At 41.9% G+C, this 27042-nt stretch overlaps 1 protein-coding gene across 2 annotated transcripts in view; it reads right to left on the reverse strand.

Moving 5' to 3' along the window:
* The window catches only part of PARN (poly(A)-specific ribonuclease), a 160133-nt gene that overhangs the window by 20196 nt on the left and 112895 nt on the right, over window positions 1-27042 (reverse strand). For both annotated transcript variants that reach the window (XM_089669927.1, XM_089669926.1), the window contains one exon: window positions 7739-7931. In XM_089669927.1, coding sequence (XP_089526053.1) covers window positions 7739-7931 — 193 coding nt within the window. The remainder of the gene's footprint in view (window positions 1-7738; window positions 7932-27042) is intronic.

A 27042-nucleotide genomic window follows, 5' to 3' on the forward strand; every position in this document is an offset into this window, starting at 1 on the left:
TGGTTATGAATTTTTTACAAATCTTTTTCGCAATCTAAAGTGTATATCGTGCAGATTTTTACATGCAATTGCTTTTTTTTTTTCTTCATTACAGCTCACAGAGCTGTCACTTTCCCCGTAGTTGAAGGAAGCTTGGTTTCTTTTAAGAAACAAAAAGGAAACATGGTTTCTTTTAACTTGGGGAAATAAACTAAAAAGAAACTCTTAGCTGGAGGGAAATTGACAGCTGAGTCTGAGCTACAGTGAAGGGGGGGGGGGGGGGGGAGGCGGTAAATTACATTTAAAAACCAGCCCCATAAACTGCGTGGGGTACCCCCTCCCATCCATACCAAGTCCTTACCAGACCCTTATCCGAGCATGCAGCCCAGCAGGACAGTAAGAGGGGGGGGGGGGGGGGGGGGAACGAGCGAGCACCCCCCTCCTGAACCATACCAGGCTACATGCCCTCAAAATGGCTTCCCTCCCAAAGCACCTTCTCTAAATGTTGATTGGGACAAGGTCCTCTTCCCCACAACCCTGGACACTGGCCGGTGGTTGTGGGGGTCTGCGGGCAGGGGGCTTATCGGAATCCGGAAGCCCCCAGCTCCCACCCCCCCCCCCCACGTGACATGGTCCAGATACTCATTCACAAAAAACAAAGTGTAGTGTGAAAAAAAAAAAAAAAGACAGGACACAGTCTTGGACAAGTCCTTTATTAAAAGAAAAAAACTAAAAGAATGTCCCCAGCTGTAGATCCAATGTCAATCACGATGCCCGCCACCGACCCAAAGAAAGAAAGGGGAAAAAAAAAAAGTTTTGCTTCAGACAATGGCTTCCAGCTGTCTGCCTGCTCCAGTGGTTTGACAGTTCTTAAAAATAGGTAAGGGGCCTATCTCTGTCTCTCTCAAAAGTCTTAGGCAGGTGTGAAACAATGCTGTAACATGTGAATGTTTTCAAAAATATACACTACATTTTAGTTTGCATTTTTCAAATGGATAAAATAAAGTGAGTGAACAAAAGAAAATTAAACCAAATCAATGTTTGGTATGACTACCCTTTGCCTTCGAACCAGCATCAATTCTTACACTTTCACGCTTTGTAAACGTGTACAAAGTTGGGTATTTTGTAGGATTAGGCAGGTATAGGATTACCAATCATTACAAGCAGGTGCTAATGATCATTGATAGAAACCGTCATTACCTGAAACAAAGCTGTGTCGGATGCTTAAAACTGGGTGAGGAACAGCCAAACTCTGCTAAGGTGTGGCTGACCGTCACAGGTTATATACCATGGCAATACAGCACAGCAACAAGGTAGTTATAGTGCATCAGCAAGGTCTCTCTCAGGCTGTCAAGTTTTCAAAATAGACCGGGGTTTTAAGGTGTGCGGTTTTGAAAAAGTACAAAAAACAATGTTGAGCACTGTAGACACAGAGGTCAGTCAAGGATACTTAATGCAGCATATCAAAGACACATCATGCTTACTATACTACCTTTGCTATCAGAAGATGTCCAGCAGTGCTATAAACACAGAACTGGTGGAAATCTGAGGCCTTACCTCTGACTTGAAAAGACTAACTCAGCTATGCATAAAAACATTGGAAATGGGGTGCAGAAAAATGGCAGCAGGTGTACTGGACTGATCATTCAAAATTTTAAATCTTTGACTGTAGCAAAAAGGCAGTTTGTTCCCCGAAGGGCTGGAGAGTGGTACAATAATGAGCATCAGCAGACAACAGTGCAGCATGGTGAAGGTTCCTTGCAAGGTCAAGGCTTCATTTCTGCAAATGGAGTTGGAGATTTGGTCAAATAAGTGGTGTCTTTAATGCTGAGAAATACAGGCAGATATTTATCCATCATGCCATACCATCAAGGAGGCATGTGACTGACACCAAATTTATTCTGCTGCAGGAGAAAACATCTCCAAACATACAACAAATGTCATTTACACTATCTTCAGTATAAACAAGAACAAGGAGTCCCGGAAGTGATGGTTTGGCCCCTTCAGAGCCCTAGATCTCAGCAAAGAGTCAGGGATTACAAGAAGGGACAGAAAGATTTGAGGTGGCCTACATCTACAGATCTGTGGTTAGTTCTCCAACATGTTTGGAACAACCTACCTTCAAAAAGTTCCTTCAAAAACTGTGTGCAACTATACTTAAAAGTACAGATGATATATTGAAGTCAAAAGGGTCACATAATACCGATTTAATTTGGATTTCTCTTCTGTTAATTTACTTTATTTTGTTAATTGATAAAATTAAATTATTAACACTGCTATTTATGAAAGCATTCTTAATGTATAGCATTTTCCCCACACCTGTCTAGGTTGGTCTCTTTCTCTATCCATTCATTCTACTGTGCATACTCCTATTTCAATCAAATACATGGTAGATAAAATGAAGCCTTCACATTAAGACCCTGCTGCATCCAGATTTTTTTTCTTGGGCCCAACTGACTACTTGTAACCCCAGAACAGGGGGCCATCCACTTCCACACTTGTCCCACATTAAAACGTGGCATCAGTTTATCCCTTTTAAGTACATCGCCAATTTATGAGACAACTGAGGATAACTGTTTTTTAGAATAGATTTGCCTACATAAAGCAGTTTACATGGACATTTTGACACATACAGTATACCTTGCCTGTTTTGCTGCAGATAAAAAAAATCCTCAATTTACTTTCCCAGTTTTTGTAGTTTGTGAGTTATTGTGGCAGCGTCCATATTTATCCAAGCCCTTCGGAGGGTCTGGGAGCCAATTTGTCTTGCTCTTTGTTTTCTTATAGTTAGGATTTTCCAATTGACTATGTACTAATTGGTCATGCAGATTTTTCCCTTTGCAAGAAGTTATCTTGTGCCTGCATTACAAAACCTCTTTAAGGTCTCAGTCTTGTGGCAGAGTTGGACAATTGTTGAAAATGCGATAGATGCTACTCTATTGCACGGAATAGTAACATTCTCCGATTCCTTGTTGGCCCCTTCACTTGTATTGATCAACAGCTTAAAAAAAAAAAAAAAAAACTAGCTCTTTAGAATCTCTTCAGGATAGCCCCTTTTCCTGAAATTGTTCCATAGTAGGCTACAGTCATCTGCTTTCACAAATCGTTCAACTGGAATCCCTCTCTTTAGTGACATCTAATATTATTACAAAGCAAAAAGTATTGATAGTTGGTTTTCTGAAAATCTGTTTGCAAGTTATCATGACCCTCCCTGAAGATCTTCAAGTCCAAAAAATGTAATTCTTCTCTTTGCATCTCACTGGTGAAATACATCCCTATTTGGTTGTTTAAAATCCTTACAAATTCTCTACATTTAATCTCAGGGCCTTTCCGCAAGAGGAACAATAAGTTTATTGGAAACATTGGTGGTAAATGTTAATAGCTATCTCCTGATACTGTTTTATTATGAAAGGAAACCTGGCCTAAAATATTATAAATATTTAGGCTTTAGCGATATCATTTTTCTGCCATTACCATGACCCACCACCAAAAAAACCTGCAAAAATCACAGTGATATCGTCCGCTCCATGAGGACGTCGAATGACGAAACACGTAGGGCGGGGCTTGAGTGGTGTGATGTCAGCGTGCTCCTAGGATCGCAAGAGTGCATTTGTGATGTTGGCTGGGTCTGTTCACTGACATCTGATTGTGCCGATTATGCTGGTGTCAGTTGGACACCGTTTTTTGTCAGTGCATTTTTGTATTATTAAAACAACGTTTTTAAGAAGTACTGCACCATTAGCTTTATTTCTTATATTCCGAGTGGCCGTTTCAATACCCCTTAAATAGAATGGAATATGAATAAAGAAGATCTTCAGAGTCTCCTGCAGAGTATTGTTTCAGGGAATCTTCTTTCTTCCAAGCCTAAGCTGTGTTTCAACTGCCTACAGATCGTTGCTCCCAGAGCAAAAAGCGCTTATGCTTGTTTAGAATATAATCAGCATATTGCTCTGGTGAGTTTATTCAGTTCATTTGGTGGTGGATTTCGTTTAAAAGGAATTTTTTCATCTCTTTTATCATATATATATATACCGTATTTGCCGGCGTATAAGACGACTGGGCGTATAAGACGACCCCCTACTTTTCCTGTTAAAATATGGGGTTTGAGCTATACTTGCCGTATAAGACTACCCCTCTTCCAACACACACCAAATAAAAAAACATCAGATTTGATTTCAGTATGGTATTCCAAAGATGGGGCACTACTCCTCCCACTGACGCCAGTGGGGGGGGGGGGGGGGGAGGAACAGCGCCCCATCGTTGGCGTCAGTGGGGGAGGAACAGCGCCCCATCGTTGGCGTCAGTGGGGGAGGAACAGCGCCCCATCGTTGGCGTCAGTGGGGGAGGAACAGCGCCCCATCGTTGGCGTCAGTGGGGGAGGAACAGCGCCCCATCGTTGGCGTCAGTGGGGGAGGAACAGCGCCCCATCGTTGGCGTCAGTGGGGGAGGAACAGCGCCCCATCGTTGGCGTCAGTGGGGGAGGAACAGCGCCCCATCGTTGGCGTCAGTGGGGGAGGAACAGCGCCCCATCGTTGGCGTCAGTGGGGGAGGAACAGCGCCCCATCGTTGGCGTCAGTGGGGGAGGAACAGCGCCCCATCGTTGGCGTCAGTGGGGGAGGAACAGCGCCCCATCGTTGGCGTCAGTGGGGGAGGAACAGCGCCCCATCGTTGGCGTCAGTGGGGGAGGAACAGCGCCCCATCGTTGGCGTCAGTGGGGGAGGAACAGCGCCCCATCGTTGGCGTCAGTGGGGGAGGAACAGCGCCCCATCGTTGGCGTCAGTGGGGGAGGAACAGCGCCCCATCGTTGGCGTCAGTGGGGGAGGAACAGCGCCCCATCGTTGGCGTCAGTGGGGGAGGAACAGCGCCCCATCGTTGGCGTCAGTGGGGGAGGAACAGCGCCCCATCGTTGGCGTCAGTGGGGGAGGAACAGCGCCCCATCGTTGGCGTCAGTGGGGGAGGAACAGCGCCCCATCGTTGGCGTCAGTGGGGGAGGAACAGCGCCCCATCGTTGGCGTCAGTGGGGGAGGAACAGCGCCCCATCGTTGGCGTCAGTGGGGGAGGAACAGCGCCCCATCGTTGGCGTCAGTGGGGGAGGAACAGCGCCCCATCGTTGGCGTCAGTGGGGGAGGAACAGCGCCCCATCGTTGGCGTCAGTGGGGGAGGAACAGCGCCCCATCGTTGGCGTCAGTGGGGGAGAGGAATAGTGCCAAGAGTGTCACAGCATGGTGCTGCTGCACACTTACTGGCCGCTCCCTCACTCGATTTTGCGGGGCCGCTCGGCTCCGCCTCGTCGCCGGTGATTGGTCGCCTGTGTGCCTTTCCAATGCTGGCGCCCAATCACCGGCGAGGAGGCGGAGCCGAGCGGCTGCGCGACCATCGAGCGACCGAACTGAAACAAGGAGCAGCCGCGCTTCCTGGATCGTCTTGGGACCGGGACCGGAGCCAGGTAAGGTACAGCAGCCCCCTGCCCGCCCCTGTACTTAGTGTCCCTTCCGCCACCGCGCCGCCCCTCGAAAAAGTGCCACCCTGACACCGGCTCGCCGTATACCGGCGTATAAGACGACCCCCGATTTTTCAGAAGATTTTCATGGGTTAAAAAGTCGTCTTATACGCCGGCAAATACGGTATTTTTTTTTTTATATTTCCAAAATATTATAAATATTTAAGCTTTAGCGATATAATTTTTCTGCCATTACCATGACCCACCACCAAAAAAAAACTCTGCAAAAATAAATTCTTCCGCTCCTTACAATCACAGTGATATCACGTGCTTTTTTATTTTTTTTTATCTATACCTGTCATAGGGCCACAGACACAGAAACCATATTAGGCATTTTGATTGTTTTTGTTTTTTGGCCTACCTAAACACACGATCAATGACACCAACACTTGAAATAACGCTAAAAATACAACTTTTTTCTTACCTAAAAACACACAGACCCAAACACTGCCACTAACTGATGCCAAGTGGCCCCACCAAGTACACCAACTGGCACCAGCACCAAAAATGACAGTGCCACCACCACCACAGACACTGCCACTACTCACTAAACTAGATCAAACCCTGGAGTTAATTTCTCCACACACCCCCCCCCCCCCCCCCAACAGACTTTTCTGTGAAGAGGAAAATATATATTTTTGTGATTTTTCCGCCTTACTAGAGAAGCACAAGAACGGGCTATATAGTGAATAATCACTTTGATAGCCTGTCAGTGATCATGAGTCGGTTCTCACTTTTCCTGATCGTTAGTACAAGTGTCACTGACAGCATGGCCTCAGTACTGGAAGAGGGTAATCGAGTGCGCTTTAAGTACAAAACGCAGAAACATATATAACACCTAGGAATAAAGCACACTTCCTACCTACCCATCACTATTCTATTCTACTCATGTTCTCTGTCAGGATTCGAATTACCACATACGATAGGTCCGACTGGTGGCAACAACTGCACTCTTGGCAGCACATAAAATAATCGCTATTATTTGTAGATATTCATTTTGCATGTCACACAGCCTTAAGAATACTCTAGATTGCTCACATTTCTGTTGGATCCTAATTCAAAACCTCATTTATTTATATCCATCAGTACCAGATTTCCCTATATGTGAAATACTTTATTTGCTATCCCCGAATGCTTTTTCAGTTGGTAGATGTCAAAAGGGGTGTTTTAAATATGTTACAGAGGACTACCCTTATGGGCGTCGTGGAGCTCAATTACTGACCCTTTCTTCTTAGGAGTATTTTCCTGTCCTCTATCTCCACCTCCCAGTTCCTTTTTTTCCCCCTTTATTTCTTTATGCTTTAATAAAATTGTACTCATATGCAAGAGATTTGGGGATCTATGGTTTCCCATAAATTGATGTTATAGCCTAAGCTTAGACTTAGGCTTCCTACAGTTGTATTGCTTCTCTGTGTATTCAAACCATATTAGAAATATGCAAACAACTCAAGAACATATAAAAAACTGTATTCTATTTATTAAAGTAAGTCTTCTACTTGTGGTCTCATCTGTGCCATATATTTCGTGTTGCATTGACTTAAAGCTCTGTAGTACAGATGTTAACACTTGTATCATCTTGAATGTAATCTACATGTCTTATGTGATTTTTCTCTTCTAAAAGTAATAAAAATAAAAAGATTAAACAAAAAATGTAGATCTTCAGCCAAGTATTGTCTATGGGCAGGAATTTGAATGGTTGAAAATTCTGCTGGGAATTCATTCTTGTTGACATATACCCTCAGTTCCTGTTCTTGTGTCACTTTTTAATGAATATGAAGTGAGAAAAAAAATATATATATTTTGGTCTGGAAAGAGGTACTTTAAATCAATTTATTTATTTGTGCACACTACACTAGGTCTGCTAACCATTCTGTTCTCAGCTCTAATGTAATAATCAAAAACTTTAAAACTCAACAACTTCTACATGATGTGCATAAAAAAAAGTTAAAATTTAAAAAAAAATTTAAAAGTTAAAACTTAAAATTTTAGACTTCTAATTCCTACATTGTGATTGGCAGTTTTGACCAATAAAGAACTATGGCCGCTAGTCTGCATTTTTGGCATCATTCACAAATGAAAGTGCCAAAACAATCTAAATGCAGCCTGATCAGTCCTGTCCATGGCAAAAAAAAAACTGTCCACTCAAAATGCCCACCATCACCCTTTCCTGGTCTAAATCACTTAAAAAGTCATGATATCCCCCTGGCAGTTTGGTATGTATGAACCATTTTCTCATTATCACAAGTATTAAAATGTCACCTGTTTGTATACAAATCTCGTGGGTTCTGTGGAATGTACGTAGTGTAATGGGTTTTTAATCTCCTCCTTTCCAAATCTTTCCAGCCATCTTCAGTCCATTTTCGTTTAGCATGGGAGTCCTGGTTCTTTTTTTCAACATATTCAGCATATGTCTGTATACGGTAGCTCTCTGCATACTTGCTGGTGTTAACAGCTGAAAAGCAATAGAGGTTCAGAGGTTTGTGAAAAAAAAAATAAAATATATAACCATTTTCTTACCTAAAAATAAAAATGTAGGTTGTTTTTCAGAACATTTACCAAACAATGATCATATCCCTAAATAATCTTGACTGAAATCAATGTAACATTGTTACACGTTTATTCTTTGAAAGATGGAATTTTCAGAAACCCAGTCACATTCACCAAAATTTAAGACACCAAAGATTTAGTCCTCGTGTAGTTTTGCCTTAAAGCAGTAATAAACCCAAAAGAAAACAATTATAGTGCAGCTTACCAGTTCTTAGCCTAAAAGCAAATACAGCCATCACATCTCTATTGCCTTTATTTTTATTTGGTGATCCAGCCAATAAGTCTGTTTTTCAACTGAAATGCTTTGAGGTTACAGGGATAAGACAGACCAAACACTGGCATGGGTGCGTTAAAATGATCAGCATTTATGTAAAACCTTTATAATCCATTACAGCAGTTTTTTTCCTTTTTGGTATAAAGCATTAGTTGGAGTTTGGTTTCAGTTTGTTACTGTATAACAAATCTGCTAGTACTTCTAACACTCCCCCTCCCCCAAGACTGACAATGCTCACGGATATTCATAGAAGTCTACATTAAGATAACAGTCAGATATTAGGCATTCTCAGGAACAGAACGTTTATGGTGATCTACTCCCTAAGGGTAATTACCTCTAAAGGGTTGCAGACACTGCAACTTCTCAAACACACAGAGGACATCAGTGACCTGCTATGATGAACCAGACCCTATCATTTAGATTCAGTCTGCACACATGGTCAAAAACACTATTTCTTCAGAGTGCAAACAGGTAGAAATCTGCAACAAGGTTTGTTAAAATCCTTGCAAAGTACATTTAACCCCAATGATTGCTATTTTTCCTCAGCAAAAGTGGAGTTACCATTTAAGGAAGCAAAATAGTTTACAAAACAGCAGGAAATAGATGTTTTACATCTCAACCTACAAGTGTTTGGTAAATTTAATCTCTCAAAGCACGCAAGAGTTTTCCTTTAATGAGCAACCAATGGTTCATCACATAACTTCTAGATTGCTCACAGATATAAACAAGCTAGGAGAATATTACTCTTTACATCCACCAGCAGGTTTACTTTGCAATTGAGCCAGCGGTCTGTCAGAGCTTTATAATTTTGGAGTATATAGAATATGGCAGTTCTGAGGTTAGAGGCACAGCATATATACTTGTTTATGTGGATGAACTTTGAGGTCTTGTGCCGATTCTAAATATGCCTGGTAGTGGGCTTATAAAAATAAACAAAAAGATCCAACAATGAGTCTACCACAGTGCAAGCTTCCTGGTTTTGTATGGATATATAAAACATCAGTTTTAAAAAATGTACCATATTTTTCGCTCCATAAGACGCACTTTTTCCCCCAAAAAAGGGGGGAAAATGTCAGTGAGTCTTATGGAGCGAATATGGAGCGGCCGGTCCGGTATTTCCACCGCCGCCACGTCAGAATACCAGGCCGGCCGCTCAGCTCTTCTCTCCTACAGGACCTTACCTGTTCCTCTGTCCAGCGCTGTAGTCTTCCCGCGTCAGCTTCTGTGACAGCCAGGTGCCCACTGCGCATGCGCGAGAAGAAACCAGCGTGCCCACACTAAAGAAAGGACAGCTTCAGGTACCCGCTCTCCCTCCCTCCCCAAAAGGTCCGCAGTCTCTTGGTCATCCCCTGTACTGTGTCCGCAGTCTCTGGTCATCCCCTGTACTGTGTCCGCAGTCTCTGGTCATCTCCTGTACTGTGTCCGCAGTCCATTGGTTCAGAATATTTTTTTCTTGTTTTTCACCTCTAAAATCTAGGTGTGTCTTATGGAGCGCAAAATACGGTAATTTTCCCAAGGAAATAATTGTTTGGGGGCAATGTTATATTAACTCATTTTAGTTTATATTTTCTTTTTTATGCAATCTTAACCACATGCCAACTGCCCACAGTACTTGTACTGCAGGTAGGTGGCATGTACAGGCAGAGCGACATACTGGTACGTTGCTCTAGTTGTACCAACACAGGAGGCCCACAACCACTGCCTGGACCCAGCAGAATGAGGATCCCGGTGGTCGGGACCTGGTGATCATGTGGTCACTATGCAATGTGCAATGTTAGCAAAGTGGCTTCCTTTTACTAGATTTTACACAAACACACGGTACATTAGCACACTTAACCTTTTGATCGCCCAGCCAGTGCCATAAGTAGTGTCAGTACATAGAATTTTTCACGGATTAGTATATTACGGCCATTAGCGGCAACAGATGGCATATGGGTACGTTAGCGCCCCTCCCAGCCAAGGTCAGCTAGCAATAGATTGCCTGCACACTATAGGTTGCTGATAAATCACCATTACTAGTATAATGTTTGTGCGGATGAATATATTGATCACGAACCAAACTATACTAATGCCCCCTTAATATAGCAGGATCAACTCCGTTCACTGCCAGCACATGTGTTTAACCTCTCTGCTTTTTCTCAAGGAAGATTTGTGTCAACTGATTTTGGGCCAAAGACCATTACATATATGCCCAACAAGAACCAGCAATGTAATGATACATCGCTGGACTTTGAGTGGTTATACCAGGATGATGCCTGCAGCTACAGGCCTCACCCTGGTATCAATTCTTTCAGCTGGTGGTCAGCTTTCATGTAAAAGCAATCCTAGAGGTTAGTGACTGGACCGCTTTTACAAGCAGTGGGAAAGGGGCGTTTCCCCACCTCCTGACACAGCTTCGGTCCTACCAGGAAACCCAAAAATGTAGCCGGCGCTTCTTCCGGCTGACCAGGGAGCTGATCGGAGACCAGAATGGCTCCAATATCTATGGTCTAAGAAACCGGAAGCAACATGCATTTCATCATTTCAGTTTTGCCGATATAAAGAGCACCATTTTTAAACAGGGAAAGCATCGGATCACACCGATCTTGCTTTAAGGCAGAGGAGAGATCTAGAGTCTAAAAAGCCCCACATTTTTCAGGAAAAACAAAAAACAAAAATCACCCCCGGGTCCACCTACACCCATGCTTACGTGCAAATGCGATCGCAAGGATCGGTCCCCCTTGGTATGTAAACAGAGATATAAAAAAATTTACGCAGTTTGTCGCCATTGCGCGAGTGCGCAAATTTAAAGCATGTCATGTTTGGTATCTATTTACTCGGTGTAACATTTTATATTTTAGCAAATAGGGCAATATAGTGTTTTTTGTGCAATAAAAATTTGCATTTGAAAAAAATAGCTGTGCAAATACTGTAACAAAAAATTGCAACACCCACCCTTTTATTCTCTATGGCCTCGGATTTAAAAAAATATATATGTTTGGGGGTTTAAAGTAATTTTCTAGCAAAAAAAAAAAACTTAATGTAAACAAAAAAAAAAAAAAAAAAAAAAAAAGTCAAAAAAGAGCTTGGTCTTCAAGTGGTCAGACGAGTGGGTGATGTGTCCCATAAGCATCTAATGATGGCCCCGAAATGCCAGGATAGTGGAAGCACCCCCCTAATGTTTTAGGGAAAAAAAAAAAAGTATTTTTTTCCCCTTTATCAAAATCCTGTGACAAAAGTAATAAGGGTTTGTACTATCCTGGCATTTTAGGGCCTCCAAAACTAATAGGTGAGGAAATGACATGAGGAAATATGCCCTTTGAAAGACTGAAGGTGGCCATTGGATTTTGGTGACTTGTATGTGGCTAGGCTGCCAGAGTCTTCCACATGTGGTATCCCCATACTTGGGAGAAGTAGCAGAATGTGTTTTGGGGTCATATATCTCTGTATCTCTATCTATATCTATCATGGGTTCAACATGCCCCTCAGCAAATTCTGTGGGGTGTCTACAGAATGCCCTGGCATTTTAGCACCTCAAGAAATGTGACCGGCAGTCAAAGTAAAAGCTGCGTAAATTCCAGTAAGTATGAATCACAAACCAATTAAAATACACGTATTGGGTTTTTGTTTTTTTTTTTGTACAACACGTAGCAGAAAATATTTTAGCCCAAGTCTGACTAAATTTGAGTTTATTAAATATGGTTTATAACAGAAAGCAGAATAGTTTTTTTCCAATATTTTTGATATTTTTCATTTAGATCACAAAAACAAAAAAAACCCAGTGGTGATCAAATACCACCAAAAGAAAGCTCTATTTGTGTGAAAGGACAAATCTCGTTTGGGTACAGCATTGCATGACCACGCAATTACCAAGTGAAATGGTGCAGTGCCAAAAAGCAAAAAAATGGCCTGGTCAGGGAGGGGGGAAACCTCCTGGGGCTTTAGTGGTTAAAAATAAGAATGCAACATTACTAATAAAGAATGCATTTCAGGTTAGGAAAGAGACAATTGTCAAAAAGAGGTTAATCTTGTATAAATGATTGAGCCAGGCTACATGGGTTTAACAATTTAGGTAAAGGCATAAGGAGAACCACCAAGTGAATTTTTTAAAGCCTTGGCTCATCTCCAAAATGGCCACCGAGAAACTTCCGGTTGCGTCAGACGCATTTTGTCATTCAATCGCCTTGCCCGTAGGCAGCTATGGGAAGTCGACTGAATGACAAAACGCGTCAGCCAGTTGTGACGTCAGACGCAATCGGAAGTACTGCTGCGGCAATTTTGGAGATTGGTTGAATCAAGCTGTTTGTACCGCAATTTTGTATTATTAAATTGATCTTTCAAGTAACACTGCACTATGGGAGCAGGTTTATCTTTCATGATCATTGAGAATGCATGAAGAAGCGGAGGAGATTGAGCACGTTGATTACAGGATTTTAAAAAGGCTATTCACAAGACATGCAGGGTAAGGTGCATGCCTGAAGGGGAAGGGATCGAGCACGTTTGATTTGCTTAGCACACAGGTGGTGGATGGAGCATGGTCACATGTGTACTTTGGATGTTATCCACAGTAAAATGCACTTTTTCACCCCAAGAGGGTAAGGTATGAGTATTTAGGGGAAGAGTGGTGGACACTTTTGTATACTGCATATTACTCAATCGCTCACAAGTGCGCATGTAGCACATTTGTATAAGAAATACTACACTATCAGTTTTTTTCTTTTGGAGATCTGGATCAGTACACTGGAAGAGCAAAAGGAGAGAGAGAGATATTCTATGGTATACAACATATTCTGGTTAAAGAGATCTTGGTGACAAGACAGGAAGATTGGAGCATGAAGTGGTAAGCTGTTTGCATATTAAGACTTTACCCAGGGGGAGTATTGGACTATCAGCTGCACTTTAATTTATGTTGTATTTTGTGGCACTTTATAGCATTTCAATTATCTAGAATTTGGCTAGACCGTAAAGTATATGCTAAACTGGACAAGTAAACTGTGCCACGCATCTCATTGTAATCAACCAAAAATGTAAAACACCGTTAAGTTTTGGGGTTTTTTTTTTTTTTTTTAAAGCTCTCTTAAATCACAATTTCAGTTACAGTACAATTGTGCTTCAAGAAATATGTGCACTCAGTGTAATCTGCATATTTCTAACTCTGTTAATTAACATAGCACAGGAGAAAGCCAGTGCTGCATGGATAACTAGGTGGCATTCCTGCTTAAGTAAACCAGAATAATACTTAGAATAAAGTTCTTTTTATTGCCTGCCTACATACAGCAACAATTTACCAACATTCCTTCAAGTCCCAGCAGCTTTGCAGCTTTCAGACTTTAATCTGCAAGCCAAGCTCTGGCATGAAGCCATTTGGAGAACGGATGAATCAGCAAAATGAATTGGCTGTCAACTAGTGTCCTCTGCAGTTTCCAGCTTTTAACTGTCTGAAACAGACAACACTCAGGGAAAGAAAGGAGTGCTTTCACTAGACTACATACGGCTTCAACGTGCAAAAGATTCACAGAACATTATGTTAAAAGGTTAACAGGAATCAGTTCGCAAAGAAACTGCAGACTCGCTCTGGAGGATGCATACTTGGGGCCATCATCTATCTTTTCTTCACTGCTTACAGAATCATAGACCTAGTGCAAGCATGTGCCAATCCACTATTGGGACACATGATATGCACACCCTGCTTCATATAGTCAAGATCAGCACAAACACCCTGGGCTTGCACCTTCAAACAAACCTGATAAGATAAGCTCCCATATTTCTTTAGGTTCCCTTTAGGAAGTTAAAGCTGTAGAAGTCAGGACCCAGAGGTTGGCCTGAATAAAACTTATAGATTTGGTATCAATTCTGGATTCTCTGAGACAGCTCATTACGAAAACCAAGGAGACTAGGTCCATAAGGAGTGGAATTAGTGTATATGGTTAGGATAAGGCTTCGTCATGATTCACACGTGTGGTGCAGTTTGAAGTTCAGGTTTCAAAGCTAATTGACACAGTTCAGTTGTTAATGTCAGGTTTAGGACAGGATTAGTTCAGGGTTTGATAATGTTCACACGTGCGGTTTAGAAACGGTTCCCATACAAGTCAATAGCCTGTAATCCACACCTGAAGGAATTGCTCAGAAATCTTACAGGACTTTTTTAAACCACACTGAATCCGCACCACCAGTGTACTGGACATATGTGAGCAAGCACCACAGAAAGCAACGTTATTTCACATGTCATGTGGATTGGATGCCATTCAAACCGCATGCATGTGAATTGGCACTTCGATAGGCAGCCTGTTTACAATGTAACTAGCACTGGTTTTCCCTTACCACAGTGCTGGTCTTTGTTCTTATTATGAAGACAAACTACAAGGAACGTGCATGTTTTAGTGTTTATGTGGGTTTCTTACAGGCACGCCAAAATTAATCTTAGAACCTGAAACATACAAAACTGAACACAGCTTGGGGCAAACCTTGAACAACATGGTCAGGTGGCAATGAGAACATAATTAAAATTTTGTTTACAGCAAAGAGCTAGGCAACCTAGACACAATTTTCTTAGTCATACAGTACATGTTAATCTTCTATCACCTGAAGACAGGTTGGGGGGGGGGGGGGCTTTTCTGGCCGCACCATAGCCACTGCTGCTTTTCTGCAGATTCTGGACCAGTTGACTCCTTGACTGAGCCTTGGGGTATGGTGCTTGGACCCTGCTGGAATGAAGATGTGGGGCCATGTGGCAGTGGGTGCCGGGGCCTGAATGGGTGTTCACCTTGGCATTTGGTGCATCCTTTAGGGGGAACATCTCTCAGTCAGCACCTGAAAACTCAGAGCCACAGTGATCTCTGGATGTCTGCCTGGGTTCAGCATCCTATAGTGCCTTGCACAGAAGCATTCATTTTTCCTTCTCCACAGCTGCAGAAGTTGCAGGCACCCATCTGGGACCATTTTTCACCACAAATAGATCACAAATGCTGGGGCAAGGGGTCAATATACCTCATTAGCTGGGGCAAGGGGTCAAATCACCTCAGTAGCTCAGACTTTGCATAGGTCTCTGGTGGCGAGCTACACTGTGATGGTAGTCTCCACAGGGCACTAGCAGGACAGTTGCTCCAAGCCTGATTCCCAGCCTTCCTCCTACTTACAGTATCTAGGGAGAAGTTTTTAGCCACAATGTCTGATTATACTGGCAGTCCTGTTAGAGGTCATAGATAACAGGCGTATCAAGTGAGCCCCTTCAGTCCTCCCTCCTGAGTGTCTGACTTTTCCTTCTGAGGAATCAGATCAGGGTGAGATGCCCTTGTCAGTAATTTCATTTATACTTAACCCTTATTGATTCTTATTTTGTAGCCTGAAGGTGCTCACGCCAAGTTTTCTAGCATGGGGTTCTTAAATTGCTCAAACCTTTTAAGACCTTCCCATCCTGACTTGTATGAAACCATTTGTTTCTCCAACGCATTTTGCTCAGCAATATCCTGTTGAGGGTTTGCCGCAAAAAGGTTTCTGTGGTGGCTTCTGCTATCTCTCATCTTAAGACACCAATGGTCCCTGTGGAGAATAATCTTGGGTTCAAGGACCCCTTGGATAAAAGGTTATAGGCCCTTTATAAGGCCCTTTCCTTTGGCAGGCTCTGCCATGCAACCCGCTGCTGCCTGCATGGCTGCCTGCCAGACTCTTACTGTCTGAACCACGTGCATGGCCTGGGACCCAAGCTTCATCTTAGTGGATCCCTCAGTTTAAATAGAGTTTTTACCTGTAGCATTACAGTACTGAGTGAATGGCCAATTCTTCAGGAGGAACCTTCTCTCTCCATATGCTGAGAATTCTTTGGCTCAAATGCTGGTCAACAGAACTCCCATGCAAGAAATGCCTCAAGTGTCATTCCTTTAAAGGCAGTTGGTCCCTTTTTCGTGAGAACTCTCCTTTGCCAGAAAGCCTTGCTCTTCTGCAGGGAGACCTCCTATTCCCGAGGCTAGGAAAAAGTTCCTTTCATCCTCCAAGTCTGGAATACACTTGTTGGAAGACATGGACCTCCAAGTCAGCCAAGTCTGTTTCCAAGCGATGGTTTTCAGTGATGGTGCAACCCCATGTATCAGAATAGGGAGATATCTGTAAATCTTTTAGGTCCAGAGTGTCATTTACATGGGCTACAAAAAGAATTTGGACACTACTCACAGGGTGTCACTGCTTTCAGAGTTTCTACTCGAACCTGGTCATAGTTCCCAAGCCAAAAACTGAGGAATTTGGACCATACAAAATCTGAAAACTCAACTTTTTCTGTGGATTCAAAAGTTCTGCATGGAACTGGCCAGGCTGTTCATTGCCTCCCTTGGTAAGATGTTCAAAGTTTTTTTTTTTTTTTTTTTTAATAACCCAACCCTGCTTTAAACTTCTCCACAACTTTATCCCTATCCTGTCTGGTGTGTTCCTTGGCCTTCACGATGCTGTTTGAAGCCCTCAGGTTTGTTAGAGAACATTAGTGAACACAGAACAGCTGTATTTATACGGAGATTAAACAACACACAGGTGGACTCTTTACTAATTATGAGACTTCTGAAGGCAATTGGTTCCACTAGATTTTAGTTAGAGGTATCAGAGTAAAGGGGGCTGAATACAAATGCATGCCACACTTTTCAGATATTTGTAAAAAAAAATTTGAAAACCATTTATCATTTTCCTTCCACTTCACAATTATATGCTACTGTGTTGGTCTATCACATAAATTCTCAATAGAATATATTGAAATTTTCCACATTTTGTCATGTTACAACCAAAAACTTTAAAGGGGTATGAATACTTTTTCAAGGCACTGTACTAAATATTCCATGGTCAACGGTTAGTTGTATTGTAACAAAGTGGAAGCAATTTGGAAAAGCAGCAACTCAGTCAAGAAGTGGTAGGTCACATAAAATAGGACAGCGGGATTCGGCACATGCTGAAGCCATAAGCAGTTGCCAACTGCCTGCAGAGTCAATAGCTAAAGACCTCCAAACTTCATGTGGCCTTCAGATTAGCACAACAGTGCGTAGAGGTTCATGGAATGGGTTTCCATAGCCAAACAGCTGCATCGAAGCCTTACATCACCAAGTGCAAGTCTCAGATGCTGTGGTGTAAAGCACACAGCCACTGAACTCTAGAGCAGTGGGGAAGCGCTCTCTGGAGTGATGAATCACGCTTCTCTGTCTGGCAATTCGATGGACATGTCTGGGTTTGTCGGTTGCCGGGAGAACAGTGCTTGCCTGACTGCATTGTGCCAAGTGTAAAGTTTGGTGGAGGGGGAATCATTGTGTGGGGTTGTTTTTCAGGGGTTGGGCTTGGCCCCTTTGTTCCAGTAAAGGCAAATCTTAAGTTGTCAGCATACAAAGATGTGGAAACAGTTTGGGAGTGGCCCCTTGCTGTTCCAACATGACTGCGCACAAAGCAAGGTCCATAAAAACCATGGATGAGAGTTTGTATTCTAGAACTAAAATGTCCTAGACAAAATTAATTTTTAAACCTGCAATACAAACTTTCAAATAATTGGTGACAGCAGAAGCGGACAGATATCTGCTCAGGAAAAACATCAGAAGACCACATCAAGCTGCAGACATTTACTGGATAGCATTAAAAGCTAAACAAAACACTTTCCCTTTGCTGCCTGGAATTGCAAACATACATGTAGCAATATAAGGAAATGTAATGAAGATAAAAAAGTATCCTTTTAAACTGTGTGTGAACAGGACATTTCAAAATAAACCAATTTATGAATGTTAGCACGCCTCAAAAAATTACCATACCAACCTCAACAAATCATAGGCTTAACAATTCATAAACCAATGCTGAAAGCCACTAAGATGACAGAATACGGAAAAAAAAAAAAAAAAATCATACAGGTTCAACATTCGTTCTTACTTTTTGGAAAAAGAGCCCGAATTAAATGGGGGGAAAAAAAAAAAAAAAAAAAAAAAGTACACAGGAGTCATTTTATTATGCTTCACCCAGTTAGCACAAAGCTGCAAGACTTAACAGGTTTCCAAATCCTGTTTTCACCAGAATCAAATAGCTGCTAGCACACAGAAATAACTCATCTGCATTGCATTAATTTACAAAATGTTTCTCAGAAGCTACTTTATCTCCCCCATCAGGTACCTAGCATTAAGAATAGAAAAGCATGCCATTACAAGTTGTTTTGCTGTGTGTAGGGTCACCAAGGCAAGAAATTACATGAAGTTTCCACTCTGGAAATACAGGACAACAAAAGCTTGAAGTTATAAACCCTGCCAATTTGAACCATTTGTTGAGAAACAGATAATTTGAGATGAAAATACTACAGCCAGCAGTAACTAATCATTTTAGTTTGCCTATTTTAATATTTTTTTTAGATTAACCAGATAAACATTTAAGGCTTTGAGCTTGGTGTCTATTCCACACCAAACCGCAAAAGAGCACCCCAAAAATCAATGCAAAAATGCTTTCTTGCATATCACTAGTTTTGAACATGTTTTCATAGTGGTAATGAAATTTTTGTAGTGAATTATGCACGAGCATATGCAATATAATGTGAATGGGTGCTTTAAAAATGGATTTTAGTAAAAAGACTGTGGGTAAGCTATTTTCTGGTGGCCCGCGCCCCCCCCCCCCATCCCCCAAGGGATTCTCTTCATTTGAAGTGATTTTCTTTCCTGTTTTGGCTATGGAACAGGAAGTGTAGGTTAATTTACCCATTTGGACACAGATGGCAAAAAAAAAAAAAAAAAAAAAAAAAAAAAAAAAAAAAAAAAACCTGACAGGTGTTATAACCCACACTTACTCTATCCAAAAAGAAAGACATTTTTGCCTAAAATTTGACTTTAACCCCTTCATACCAGCACCTCCTGGACCTTTAAAGGGGTTTCTGCCGACGGGAGGCGGGTTTCGGATCATGTGACCGCCGTGATGGGCTGTCACTGCAGTCACATGATCAGAAAGGTCCCGATCGCAGGGAGAGATCAGGACCTTTCCGTGGAACGCCGACACGTGTGGGGAACGTGCAGGGTACGTGCTCTCAGCAGGTTTGTTTACAAATGGTACACAAATATGCGGCCGCTCGGCGTCAAGGCCCTGCCACTGAGAGGCCGCATATTTGCGTACGGTCGGCGTGAGGCAGTTAAGGTTCAGCGCTACATTTGCAGAACAAGGGTGCTCACAGCAACATAAGAGGTAGAGAGTTTATGTACCACATCAGATATCTTCAAGACATGGGAGGTTCAAGGTAGGTACAGAATGCATGAGAGAATTTAGAATCTGTTATCCAAGGATTAGAGCAGGCAGCAATCAGCAGTGTATCTGGCATCCAGGCAAGGGGCAGGCAGAGAACATACAAATAATCCTTATTCAGAAAAGGTTCAGGACTGGTGGCAATCAGAATAATAAAAAGTGAAATAGTAGCAATAAAGTGAAATAGTAGCAATAAAAAGCAAGGTGCAAATAGAGTTAGGCAGATGAAAGCCATCACAGACGCCAAACCCTGGGCGTGTGATGTTCAAATAGGGTTCACCACATCGCTTGCTGGCTAATAAGGGCAGAGAACAAGGAACGGACAGCGCTGAGCTCCAGGCCAGTGAAAGCAGTGGGATGTTGCTGAGGCAGGACCATTTCTCAGCAACTGCAGACACTCAGGCCAGAGAAGAGAGCAGCAGCTGCAGTGAGGCAGTAGGAGCAGCAGAGAGACAAAAACGCACATTACTATCAGCTCATCAAGGCCCACTCAGTTTACTAGTCCGATAAAGTAGCAGAGGAACCGGCTAGTGTGGTCCTGTCCATATTATATTGCAGGTGATAAACATAGGAGAGATCAAATACCAACTGACAAAAAGCCTGCCAAGCATGAGATATGAAAGAATGTTTGCTGAAATGCAATGAAACCAGATAAACTTGTACAAAAAGGTGGACAGTAGGCTGCAGAAGGCAGCTTAGGCAATGCCACGAAAAAAGCCATCATGGCTAAACAGACCACCCTCGCCTAGATCAGAGGGAGGCAATTTAACAATGAAATCAAGAAATGGAAAATTTGCATCCTGTTCTGCAAAAATATTGAGGCTACTGTGAAGTTTCAGCTACAGCAGCTGCCTTTTTCCATAAAGTGTTATGAATCCCAAGACTCTGCATTCTCTCTATCTGGTCTACCACAGTATATGGAAATGCAATTATTTTAATATAAACTGCGTGACCCCCTGACCCTCTGTCTGCTGATTGGCCCTGTGCTGATCATATGCACCTCCCCCAAGGAAGAGGAAGAGGAGGGAAGAGGGAGAAGACTCTAGCAATATACACCAAACTTAGCCATGTGTAGTGTCTCCTATGGTTCTGTACTACCAGAAAATGGATTGGGGACTGTGGAAGGAGGATCAGGGAGGACAGGATTAAAACAGTCTTTTTGCATAATGCAGAGGTGTAACCCCTTAGCTTCCACAATTAGTATAACAAGCATGCTTTACTGCATGCACAACTGATTTTACTGTTGTGGGTTTATTAACACTTTAAACAAGAGCTTCAGTCTCCCCAAAAATATTAAAAGTCAGCAGCTACAAATACTGTAGGACACTTACCTGTCCAGGGATTTAGTGATGTCCTCACCCAAGACAATTCTTCAAATCGGCACTGGCGTCTTAGGTAAGGGAAACAAGCAGTGTAACCTTCTGGCTTCACAGCTAGTTTCCTACAGAGCATGTGTGAGCTGCTCTGCGCTTTGTGAATGATCTTAAAGTACCTGTGATGTGTCCCAGAAGGCTGCAAGGGGAAGGAGGGGGTTGACCGCTGCAGCGATCTGACCAGAAGTGGGAGCAGGTACCTGTCAAAACCAGGTACCGGCTCCCCCTGTCCACCCTCAAAAGGTGCCAAATGTGGCAGTGAAGGGGGGGAATGCAGACAAGCATATCTTCCCCGTTTTAAGGCTAGAATGCCTGCAGGTCCTTGAAGAACCCAGTACTTTAGGCACAGTGCACAGAACTGGGGCACTCCAACAACTTCGGAGTAGAGAGTTCATGTACCACATCAGATGGCTTCAAGATGTAGACAAGGTTCAAAGGCAAGTACAAAATATAGGAGTAACCTGGATCAATAAATGGCAGGATGCCAAGAGTGCAGTGGCCAGAGCGGTTTATTAGCAAGCAGAGACAGAAGTTATCTAAGCAAGGGATCAGTGCAGGTGACAATGTAGTGCATCTGGCTATTTAACCCTTGCCTGGATGACAAATCAGTAGCATATTCATTATCCAGGCAAAAGGTCAGGTCATCCAATAGTTATGTTTTTAGCAGTTCTGTTATGCATAGACCCTAAACAGATTATGCCTTGCAGAACCAGTACCATTGTTCAAAAAAAAAAAAAACAAAAAAAAAAAAAACACCCCAATATTTTACAATAACTGTGCAATCAGAACACACATGATCTAAACAACCTCCCACATGAGGGTTTGCAGGTTAAGCCTTTGGCCTCCCTTTGACATGGGATTGTTACAATCATGGTGAACTTCTACTCCAATTTTCAATATGTGTATGAAAATATGATCCAGACCTACACATTCTTGGCTGGATCAGGATAAGGCCCATCTGTGATTATTTGAAATAAGACAGACTGCCAAAATCTAAAATACACATATGTACAAGAAAAAAATAAATAAAAAGACACAATCAATGACAGGCAGACTGCTGTATGGATCTGCAAGTGTATACATCTGTGCGGGACCAATGTATGGATCAGAACACGGACTGCGTTTAAGTTTGTGCACAACTGATGCACAGATCCAGACTCAGATTGGATCTCGTCATGGTGTATGTGCTTCTCAAGCATGTTAAAAATATTTTTTCTACAACACCTAAGGAAACTTAACCTTTGTAAGAACAGGAGATTGAGGCTGGATGATTGGAACTTACAAACTCAACATAATGTCTTTGATATGTTAAGAAAAAGTCAGTATTTTTCTAAAAATGGAATCCTGGTGAAAATGTTTATGAAAGCCATGATTCTCCATGATGTTCCCATTATTTTTCTTTTCACTTCCAATTGGCTGAAGAAAAAAAAAAAAAAATTAATGGAAGAAACCTAAATGATTTGGTCTCATACACTGCTGCAATGCTTAGCAAGAGATGTGTTTGTACTCAACCTGAATAAGAATTTTACCGAGTACCAGTTCACCATAAGTGTTCCAGTACAAACAAGAAAAAATAAAACTTCCCCAATCCCTAAAACCACATGAGCATTGGAGTGGACTGAACCACTCTATAAATATTTTTGCATTATTCTGGATTCTAGCAGGAGTGGGTACCTATCAAGAGTAGGTACCAACGCCCCCAAAACTGCGCAAAATCTGGTGGTGGGGGGAGTCAAACAAAGCAGAACTTCCCCTTTAGGCTAAAGTTCTGCTTTAAGCATTCCTCATACTTCAAGAAAAAAAAAAAAAATAAAAATGTTAGCCATATAAGGGGTAGCTAAAGGAAAATTTGTTTGTATACAATCACAGTGAGCAAAAAATAAAAAAAAAAATTTGAACCAAGTTATCCAGGTTTTCTATACAAAGCAAGCTTTTTAATGCAAAAAACTTTATGCGGGTATACTAAACATATGGTAAATAGCATTTACCATCAACTGTTTAACATCTGATGCTTCAAAAAGTGAGGGAAATTTAGTAGCTTTTTCAGACAAACTAATAGAAGCTTGTTAATTATCTATAACCGTTTTGATCTTCAAATGAAACCATGTAAATTTACTATCCTTCCAAGACATGAGGCATGTCTTATGTACATCTGGTGCCTCCTGGTGATCTAAAGTAGGTATAAGCAGCAAATGCAGAATGATGGATAACGAAGAATGTGGTAAAAAAGTCACATTTAAAAGAATGCTACTGTAAAACTCACAAAAATTAACACAATGGTCTACTTTTCTTGCAAGAATGGAGAAAATGAAATGTAGATGTGTTAAGGGTAAAAAAAAAAAAAAAAAAAGATTAATAAATCTTTTTGCAGGTAAGAAGTAGTGATTTTTTTTTTTTTATTAGGAGCTATTAAAGCATTACATCCATGATCACCAGAGCCCCGCACAAAATTTGTTTTCTTTTTTTTTTAAATTTGTGACAGCCGGTGTGAAGAGCAGATCCATGGTCTGCTGTCACAATGGGGACTCTGTGGGGGGGCTGCTCAGTAACATGCTGCACACTAAATATGAAAGTAACATGTTGCATGTACTTGTCCTTAAAACTGGCTGTTGGTTAACTCAGTGATGCTGTGTCTTCATGGCCACATCATCCACTACTACATTCCAATTGAGAGAGTCATACATACATATACATACACACATACATACACACATACATACATACACATATACACACATACACACACACACACGTATTTTGTTGAGAATCCTTAACGGGCAAAGAGTTCAGAGTGTGCACGTTCAGCCCATATCCATTATATAACTATAGCTTGAATGTGTTTGGTAAATACCCGGAAAAAAAAATTATAATTGTGCCTGTGTCCAAATATCTATGGATATACACACACATTCAAAATAATAGCAGTGTGTTGAAAAAAGTGACTAAAGCTCAAAATTCTAATAGCTTTTATTTCCATACACACAAATGCATTGGGAACACGACACATTCTATTCCAAATCAAAACCTGAAGAAAAATATAAAATTTGTGTTGTTCCTCTAAAAAAAATTGAAGAAAAGTGATTAGACTGTTCAAAAAATAGAAGTGTTTGTATTCTTCTTTACAAACTCAAACATTCACTATATAAACTGAAAAATGTTTGAAGATTTTGCTTTCCTTTGAATCACTTAATGAATATTTAGTTGTATAAGCACTGTTTCTGAGAACTGCTGTACATCTGTGTTGCATGGAGTCAACCAACTTCTGGCACCTGTGAACAGGTATTCCAGCCCAGGATGATTGGACTACATTCCACAGTTCTTCTTTATTTCTTGATTTTGCCTCAGAAACTGCATTTTTGATGTCACCCCACAAGTTTTCTATTGGATTAAGATCCAGGGATTGGGCTGGCCACTCCATAACGTCAATCTTGTTGGTCTGGAACCAAGATGTTGCACGTTTACTGGTGTGTTTGAGGTCGTTGTCTTGTTGTGTGATGGATTTGGTAAAATGCCTATTCGGTTTCCTCCTGAATATATACATATTTACTTTTAAAGTTTTTTATATTTCTAAATATATGTGCTGTGCGTATATATTTTGTCTGCTGGGCTTTGCAGTCCTCAACCCGTCGAGCTGTGAGGATCTTGCAATTACGGCCTTGAATATGTGAGGGAGTGAAGAGAACGGCCACAAGCTTCAAATTCTTGCCTTCTTTCTATATTTCAGCCAACCAAAATTTGCTTTTTAGACTATGATCATATTTACATAATAATGACGTATACTCTATTGTTCTCTATGTATAAAAAGGTTAAGCACCGCCCTGCAATAAACAGAGATGAGGACATGGTTATACTGCACAGTTGTCAGTGTGATCATTTCCGGCGTGCACGTGCAATTTATTTCTCAAAAAATTAGGAACAGCAGCAGAAATCCTACCCTGAATCCGATTGTGGTTCTCACACCCATTTCAAGAGCATTTCCTCTTCAGCATAAGGCAGCATGACCTCTTCAAGTATTCTGATGTATTCAAACTGATCCACGATCCCTGGTATGCGATAAATAGGCCCAACACCGTAGTATGAGAAACATTCCCATATCATGATGCTTGCGCAACCATGCTTCACTGTCTTCACAGTGTACTGTGGCTTGAATTCAGTGTTTGGGGGTCGTCTGACAAAGTGTCTCCGGCCACCAGACCCAAAAAGAACAATCTTAGGGCTTGTTCACACTTGGCTGTTTTACCAACGCTTGCCAAACGCCCCTATAGCGTTTGGCAAGCGTTGGTCCGGCGTTTGCGGAGCGTTTTTTTAACGCTCAGCAAATGCGGTTTAGCGGTGGTTGCTAGGAGTTTGCCGAGCGTTAAAAACGCCCCACAAACGCCTATAATGCAGTTTGAATGGTGTTAACGCTCTGCAACCGCACCGTAAACAGTGGCCGGGTGTTTGCGGAGCGGCACCATAGACTAGAATAGGAGGCTTCAACGCCTCCTGACTCGACCAGAGGCGTCAGTTTTGCCGCGACGCTCCTGTTAGAACAGCACCATGTGCTGTAATGTGCAGAATTGGCAGAGGCGTTTGGGAAGCATTAAAAACGCTTCCCAAACGTCTCTGCACACAACGCTAGTGTGAACGTAGCCTTACTTTCATCAGTCCACAAAATGTTGCGCCATTTCTCTTTAGGCCAGTCAATGTGCTCTTTGGCAAATTGTAACCTCTTCAGCACATCTTTTTTTCAACAGTGGGACTTTGCGGGGGCTTCTTGCAGATAGCTTGGCTTCACATAGGCGTCTTCTAATTGTAACAGTACTCACAGGTAACTTTAGACCTTCTTTGATCTTCCTGGAGCTGATTGTTGGCTGAGTCCTTGCCATTTCGGCTATTCTTCTATCCATTCGAATGGTAGTTTTTCGCTTTCTTCCACGTCTTTCAGGTTTTGGTTGCCATTTTAAAGCATTTGCGATCATTTTAGCTGAGCAGCCTATCATTTTCTGCACTTCTTTATATGTTTTCCCCTCTCCAATCACCTTTTTAATCAAGGTACGCTGTTCTTCTGAACAATGTCTGGAATGACCCATTTTCCTCAGAATTTCAGAGAGAAATGCACTGTAACCAGCATGTACAACATTTGCTGCCTTCCTTCCTTAAATAAGGGCAATAATTGCCACCTGCTTTTCAAAGAATGAATGACCTCACTAATAGAACTCCACACTGCTATTATTTTGAACATGCCTCTTTCAATTAGTGATTCAATTACACAGAATCAGCAGCATGCATGTCATGACTGTTGGGTCTGTTGGATTTCTATTACTTTACTACACCTGCTAGTAAATTATTTGCCATGTAGAAATATCATTTCTACCAAAAACAGTGATTGATCAGGCTAGTGAGGTCTAACTGCTATTATTCTGAACGCAACTGTACATACATACACATATATACATATATACATATACACACACACACATTTCTTAACTGAAAAAAGTATCTTTTGCTCTTAGATTACCACAGCAAATGGAATTTATTAGAGGCCAACTTCCTGTTAGAGTGGCTGCGTTTGTTCTCCATGGTCTCACCGTATGTAGCCACCTTCTCACTCTTACTACCGAGATGGAAAATTAATGTGAATGTGTCTAAACTCTCCCCTCTTCCTCTTGACAATTGCAGATGGACCTCCCTTTGCTGCTCTGAATGCTAAGGCCAAATTCACACTGGCGATGTGCATTGTAGTAGCAGTTCCTTGTGCTGCCGCCGGACCTATTCACTATAAAGTCTGCATCCAGCAACAATCACCACAGGAAATTGCTGGCTGTGCAGAGAGCCATGAATAGGTGTGGCCGTTGGCGACCTGTCATAGCGAACAGTGCCAGCGGCCGCACCTACCTGCTTACAGACGCTGTCCCTAATAGTCAGTGTGAATGTAGCCTAATTCACACTATATGTGGTGACAATGTTTTACTCCATTATAAAACGTCTGTCACCTCAGGGAACAATTGTTCCGTTTGGGTCCCATTCACACTGCAACACAGCATTTGGCCATGCTTCAGCATGCTGAAAAACTGCAAACATGCTGCATTTTAATCAGTGTGCCGTATCACACAGCAACGCAGCACATCTCTAAAATTCACAGCAATGTGAAGCAATGTGTATATATACTTAAAAAAAAGGAG

This window comes from Staurois parvus, unplaced genomic scaffold (genome assembly GCF_062004578.1).
Source record: "Staurois parvus isolate SC_StPar_1 unplaced genomic scaffold, SC_StPar_1.0 ptg000084l, whole genome shotgun sequence".
NCBI lineage: Eukaryota > Metazoa > Chordata > Amphibia > Anura > Ranidae > Staurois > Staurois parvus.